Genomic DNA, 7,500 nt, shown 5'->3' on the forward strand with positions numbered 1-7,500 from the left:
TGAATGATCCTTAGAGGTCACTCCAAACGTTAGGATTGTATGATGATGATGTTGTTGTTATTATTATTAGTATTAGTATTAGTATTAGTATTGAGAGGCTGGGTGGCCATCTGTTCGGAGTGCTTGGATTGTGTCCTGCATGATAGAAGGAAGTTGATCTGAATGATCCTTAGAGGTCACTCCAAACGTTAGGATTGTATGATGATGATGTTGTTGTTATTATTATTAGTATTAGTATTAGTATTAGTATTGAGAGGCTGGGTGGCCATCTGTCAGGAGTGCTTGGATTGTGTCCTGCATGGTAGAAGGAAGTTGATCTGGATGATCCTTAGAGGTCACTCCAAACGTTAGGATTGTATGATGATGTTGTTGTTATTATTATTATTAGTATTGAGAGGCTGAGTGGCCATCTGTTGGGAGTGCTTGGATTGTGTCCTGCATGGCAGAATTGGGTTGGACTGGACGGCCTTTAGGGGTGTCTCCTAACTGTCTGATGCTATGATTCGATGTGTATTATTATTGTGCAAATATTGGATGGCCATCTGTCAGGAGTGGTTGGATTGTGTCCTCCTGCATGATATAAGGAAGTTGACCTGGATGATCCTCAGTGGTATTTGCTAACCTTAGGATTGTATGATCTTATTATTATTATTATTATTATTATTATTATTGAGAGGCTGGCTGGCCATCTGAAAGGAGGTGGAAAGCGGAGCTTCTGGAGGAGCCTTTTTTTCCCTTTGAGGCGTTGTTTTGCTCAGTGCCGCGATTCCATCACTCTTTTATATATATAGACTAGCTTGGAGACCTGGCGATGCCCGGGTCATTTGAGAAAGGCCTTGTTTGCCTGTGTTCCAAGTGTAGCCTATATCCAATGTCAGCTGGGTTCAGTGGGTGCGGGTGAGCTCCAACTCCCATATGCAAGTCCCATCGTCCAGTGTCCATCCCCCTCCAAACAGAGCCAGTATGTAGAATAGGTCATGAGGGCTCCATGTAGCATGTTTGGTCTTGATCAGTCATTTGTGTGGGTCACGGTGCTCTCAGGAAGTGAGTGAAGGTATTGGAAGTCCCATCGTCCATGGTCCATCGTCCTCCAAACTGCACCTGGGTGTAGAGTGAGTCATGGGTGTTGTCTGTGTCAAGTTTGGTCTTGATGAGACATTGATGGGGGTGACAGTGGACTCAGGAAGTGAATGAATATACTGCAAGTCCCATCATCCAAGGTCCAAGCTCTTTCAAATCTCACCAAGATGTAGAGTGGGCCATGGTGGCTCTATGTGCCGAGTTTGGTCTTGATCAGTCATTGGTGGGGGTCACAGTAGTCCCAGGAAGTAAGTGAAGATAGTGTAAGTCCCATCATCCACGGTCCCTCCTCCCCAAATTGCACCAGGATGTAAAGTGGGCTACCCTGCACCTGCGTGTCAAGTTTGATACAGTTTTGTCATTCATGGGCATCACAGTGGTTTGTGGGAGGTGAATTGGATGAATGTACTGCAAATCCCATAATCCTTGGTCCATCCTCCGTCAAACTGCTGCAGCATGTGAAGTGTGTCATTTGGGATAGAATCATAGAATCATAGAATAGTAGAGTTGGAAGAGACCACATGGGCCATCCAGTCCAACCCCCTGCTAAGAAGCAGGAAATCGCATTCAAAGCACCCCCGACAGATGGCCATCCAGCCTCTGCTTAAAAGCCTCCAAAGAAGGAGCCTCCACCACGGCCCCGGGGAGAGAGTTCCACTGTCGAACAGCTCTCACAGTGAGGAAGTTCTTCCTGATGTTCAGGTGGAATCTCCTTTCCTGTAGTTTGAGGCCATTGTTCCCTTGTGTCCTAGTCTGCAGGGCAGCAGAAAACAAGCTTGCTCCCTCCTCCCTATGACTTCCCTTCACGTATTTGTACATGGCTATCATGTCTCCTCTCAGCCTTCTCTTCTGCAGGCTCTGTGTGCCTGGTTTGGTTCAGTTGTGTGATTTGTGGCAGTTGCTGTGGTCTCAAGAAGTGAGGGAAGGTACTGCAAATCCCATCATCCTTGGTCCATCCTGCCCCAATATACATCAGGACGTAAAGGGGGCCACAGGGGTTCTGTGTGCCAAGTTTGGTCCATTTCTATCCTTGGTGGGCATTGCAGTAGTCTGTGGGAGTTAAAGTGTTTGAAAGTACTGCAAATCCCATCATCTGTGGTCCATCCTCCCCCAAATGGCAGCAGGTCATCAAGTGCATCGTGGGGATGAAGTGGGCCAAGTTTGGTGCAGATCCCTCATTCCTGTTGGTCTCAGTGGCCTGGGATAGTGGCGGCCAATCAAAACGCGAGCACATATTCCGCCAGGCCAATCAAAACGCTGATACATACTCCGATTTCACTTTTATTATATATATATATATAAAAGAGTGATGGCATCACGGCAGCGGACAAAACAACAAAAGTAAACACCCCACAACCTCGAAAATTGACATCACAACCCCTCATCCATGCCTCTAGGTTGATACAACAAAAAGAAAAGAAAAACCAAGTCCTAATTAGAGGGAGAGGAATAATTGTTTTTATCCAGTTGCTGCCAGTTAGAAGGCTAAGCTCCGCTTACTTGGTCTCCTAGCAACCCACTCAGCCCAGGGGACCCTTTACCTTAATTACCGCCAATTCCTCAATACTTTATTTCCCATACCACCATACTTCGCCACAGCAATGCGTGGCCGGGCACAGCTAGTTATATATATAGAATATATATAGACTAGCTGTGCCGGGCCACGCGTTGCTGTGGCAAAGTGGTGGTGGTATTGGTTAAAAATTGTTGTGTAATTTTTATTTGACGATATTTGTATTTTTTAATTAATTTTATTGTAAGTTATCTTTTTATTCATTATATTTTATTATTTTCTTGTATAATTTTTAGTTATTTTTTTGTTATTATGGTATTTTATTGTATTGATTTTTTAGTGTTTTTAAATTTTTTTTAGTGTTTTTTATTATTTTTTATTGGGTTGCTAGGAGACCAAGTGGGTGGAGCTTAGCCTTCAAACTGGCAGCAATTGGATAAAAACTATTATTCCTCTCTCTCTAATTAGGACTTTATTTTTCTTTTCTTTTTGTTGTATCAACCTTGAGGTGTGGATGATGGGTTGTGTTGTCAAATTTTGAGGTTGGGGGGCCTGTACTTTTGTTGTTTTGTCAATAGCCGTGATGCCATCACTCTTTTATATATATAGATTGGAGGGGGGTTCTATACCATTTTGAGATGATTTTCCTTTGTGTGTCTTTGATCCTTAATGCCTCTCCCCGTTGTGCAGGGGCCACGATGACGGCCCTGGTGCTGACGGCCTGCATCATCTGGTGCGTCTGCTCCATCAAGTCCAACCGGCACAAGGACGGCTTCCACCGGCTGCGGCAGCACCAGGACGACTACGAGGACGAGATCCGCCTGATGTCGGCGGGCTCCAAGAAGTCCCTGCTCAGCCACGAGTTCCAGGACGAGACGGACACCGAGGAGGAGACGCTCTACTCCAGCAAGCACTGACCCCGGGGTTGCTCCGGGGAGCACAACGTGGTTGCCCAACGTCGGGCGCTTCACCGGCGTGTCTCCTCCTCCGGCAACATTTGCACGAACCCTTCTTGCCCCGATTGGGGACGAAAGGACACGACGGGCCTTTCTGGGAGACTATTTCCTGACCAAAACAAAGGATTTTTCTCGCCGTTTCTCCGAAAAATGACACGTGACACGGATCTTGTCGTGGGCGCCGTTGGTTTCGGGGCTAACGTTTCACAATAATAATGTTTCCGAGGAGCCTCCGTTCGGTGCCAAAGGATGGTTTTGAGGCTCCGTTGCCTTGACAAATAAATACTTACACTACTTCGATCCCAGAAAACACTTCGATCCCGGATCCTGGGAGTTGGAAAATAAAACCTACAGCTTTCGTTGGGGGATGCTGGGAGTTATTACTCCCCTGAAACAAATGATAAACTTTGCTCCTTTTCCAGAATTATGTTTGTTTCTCCTGATTTGGCAGTGACTGGCTTGTGTTACGATGGCCTCTGTTTAGGGACATTTACAAAGTGATGGGAGTGGTAGTCTTCTTAAGGACGGAGACCCAAGAGTGATGGGAGTGGTAGTCTCCTGAATACGTTGTATTACGTTGCCCAGCTTTGTTTGTTTTGGATTGAGATTCGAAGCAGCAACAGACGAGGTGGACATGGGCTATTTGTTGGACATAAATGAGAATGAGATCGGGAGAGAAAGGCCACGTGGTGGCAAGTGTGTGTTGTGCGTTGAGCCTCTTTTGTGTAGGATTTTACTAATACCACGGTGGCCAAGTGTAATAATAATAATAATGGAATACGATCTGGCTTGGAGATGTGGGACTTTGCTTGTTTGGTCCTCCTTAAATGGAGGTCGGAATAGTAAAATGGGGCAGGACTAGATGACCTTTGGGGTCCCCTTTCTATTCCTATTGGGATAGGACTTGACTGGGAGCATGGAGTGGAATGGCCATCTATCGGTGTTGGCGCAAGATCTGTTTTGCAAAAAAATCTCAATTTGCAAAATTTAGCATTCGTTCTCTCTCGGCTTCAGCTTCCGACAATTGATCTGACACGAGAATGACGGTTTCAATTCCCCCCACAAATCCTTTATTTACGTCTTGCTTCTCAACTTGCATTTTCGTGTCTCCTGGGAAGTAGAAATGTCTATTTTTGTAAAGGGAACCAAGCCTTCTCTCTGGCGGCCGTCTTTCTTTTATTTTATGTTGGGGTCCGTGCCTTTTCCGAAGCCGCCGCCTCGCTCTGCGGCTCTCTTTCTGCCCAAACCGAGCGTGTTTGGCCTGTGTGTGTGTGTGTTTTTAACATGTACACTGAGCTCTAATCTGTATAAAGCTATTTTATGAGGTCTTCCCCTCCCTGTGTCTGGTTTGTTTTGTTCGCGACGGTTTGAACCCATTGCTCACGTCACTCAGCCTCATGCAATATATATATAAAAGAGTGATGGCATCACGGCAGCGGACAAAACAACAAAAGTAAACACCCCACAACCTCGAAAATTGACATCACAACCCCTCATCCATGCCTCTAGGTTGATACAACAAAAAGAAAAGAAAAATAAAGTCCTAATTAGAGGGAGAGGAATAATTGTTTTTATCCAGTTGCTGCCAGTTAGAAGGCTAAGCTCCGCTCACTTGGTCTCCTAGCAACCCACTCAGCCCAGGGGACCCTTTACCTTAACTACCACCAATTCCTCAATACTTTATTTCCCATACCACCATACTTCACCACAGCAACGCGTGGCCGGGCACAGCTAGTAAATATAATAATGCGCTATTATAATTACAGTAGAGTCTCACTTATCCAAGCCTCGCTTATCCAAGCCTCTGGATAATCCAAGCCATTTTTGTAGTCAATGTTTTCAATATATAATGATACTTTGGTGCTAAATTCGTAAATACAGTAATTACAACATAACATTACTGCATATTGAACTACTTTTTCTGTCAAATTTGTCGTATAACATGATGTTCTGCTGCTTAATTTGTAAAATCATAACCTAATTTGACGTTTAATAGGCTTTTCCTTAATTATTATCCTCCTTATTATCCAAGATATTCGCTTATCCAAGCTTCTGCCGGCCCGCTTAGCTTGGATAAGTGAGACTCTACTGTATATTATAATTTCATCTATATATATAAAAGGGTAATGAAATTTCGGCCTAGGACCAAACAACAAAACTACACATCCCAGAAACACTAAACTTGGCAGCACAACCCCTCATCCATGCCTCTACGTTCATACAACAAAAAGAAAAGAAAAATAAAGACCTAATTAGAGGGAGAGGAATAATTGTTTTTATCCCATTGCTGCCAGTTAGAAGGCTAAGCTCCGTCAGGGGAAAACCTTTACCCTTTACCTTAACTACCACCAATACCTCAATACTTTATTTCCCATACCACCATACTTTGCCACAGCAACGCGTGGCCGGGCACAGCTAGTCTATATATATAAAAGAGTGAGGGCATCACGGCGACCCACAAAACAACAAAACGACAGGCCCCCCAACCTCGAAATTTGACAACACAACCCATCATCCACGCCTCTAGGTTGATATAACAAAAAGAAAAGAAAAATAAAGTCCTAATTAGAGAGAGAGGAATAATTGCTTTTATCCAATTGCTGCCAGTTAGAAGGCTAAGCTCCTCCCACTTGGTCTCCTAGCAACCCAATAAAAAATAATAAAAAACACTAAAAAATGAATACAATAAAATACTATAACAGAAAATAACTAAAAATAATACAAGAAAATAATAAAATGTAATAAATAAAAATATAACTTACAATAAAATTAATTAAAAAATGCAAATAACGTCAAATAAAAATTACACAACAATTTTTAACCAATACCACCACCACTTTGCCACAGCAACACGTGGCCAGGCACAGCTAGTATTATATAATATACGAGCTGTGCCCGGCCACGCGTTGCTGTGGCGAAGTATGGTGGTATATATTACAGTAGAATCTCACTTATCCAACATTCGCTTATCCAATGTGCTGGATTATCCAACGCAGTCTGCCTTTTAGTAGTAAATGTTTTGTAGTCAGTGTTTTAAATTCATTGTGATATTTTGGTGGTAGGTTTGTAAATACAATAATAACTACGTAGTATTACTGCGCATGGAACTACTTTTTCTGTTAAATTTGTTGTATAACATGATGTTTTGGTGCTTAATTTGTAAAATCATAACCTAATTTGATGTTTAATAGGCTTTTCCTGAATCCCTTCTTATTATCCAACATATTCACGTATCCAACGTTCTGCCAGCTTGTTTATGTTGGATAAGTGAGAGACTACTGTATATTTATAATCTTATATTATCTGCTTAGAACTGGATTATATGAGGCTCCTTCTACAGAGCTGAATAAAATGCACACTGAAGTGGATTATATGGCAGTGTGGAGTCAAGCTAATCCAGTTCAAAGCAGATAATATAAGATTATAAATGGGTTATATAGCTGTGTGGAAGGGCCTTGAGTCTACACTGCCATATAATCCAGTGCAAATTAGATAATCTGTGGAAAAAGCCTAAGTGAGGTCTAAGTCTGCCTGTCCCCTGGGCTGAGTGGGTTGCTAGGAGACCAAGTGGGCAGAGATTAGCCCTCTAACTGGCAGCAATTGGATAAAAACAATTATTAATTTCCCTCTAATTAGGGCTTTATTTTTCTTTTCTTTTTGTTGTATCAACCTAGAGGCGTGGATAATGGGTTGTGTTGTCAAATTTCGAGGTTTGGGGGGCCTGTAGTTTTGTTGTTTTGCCGGTCGCCGTGATACCATCACTCATTTATATATATAGATTATTATATTATTATTATTATGCGCATTTGTCATTGCTCCTTTATGTGTTGTATTTATTTATTTACAGTTATAATTGCGTATTATTATATTTAGCTATCTATATATATAAAAGGGTAATGGAGTTTGGGCCTAGGAGTAAACAACAAAACTACAAGTCCCAAACTTGGTAGC

At 42.7% G+C, this 7,500-nt stretch overlaps 1 protein-coding gene across 1 annotated transcript in view; it reads left to right on the plus strand.

Moving 5' to 3' along the window:
- cpd (carboxypeptidase D) overlaps positions 1–4,880 on the plus strand; it is a 58,985-nt gene extending 54,105 nt beyond the window's left edge. The window contains exon 21 of the mRNA XM_062960715.1: positions 3,284–4,880. Within this exon, the coding sequence (XP_062816785.1) occupies positions 3,284–3,510 (227 nt within the window). The 3' untranslated portion in view covers positions 3,511–4,880. The remainder of the gene's footprint in view (positions 1–3,283) is intronic.
- The last annotated feature ends 2,620 nt before the right edge of the window (positions 4,881–7,500 follow it).

The sequence above is a fragment of the Anolis carolinensis genome, unplaced genomic scaffold (assembly GCF_035594765.1).
Source record: "Anolis carolinensis isolate JA03-04 unplaced genomic scaffold, rAnoCar3.1.pri scaffold_7, whole genome shotgun sequence".
Taxonomy (NCBI): Eukaryota; Metazoa; Chordata; class Lepidosauria; order Squamata; family Dactyloidae; genus Anolis; species Anolis carolinensis.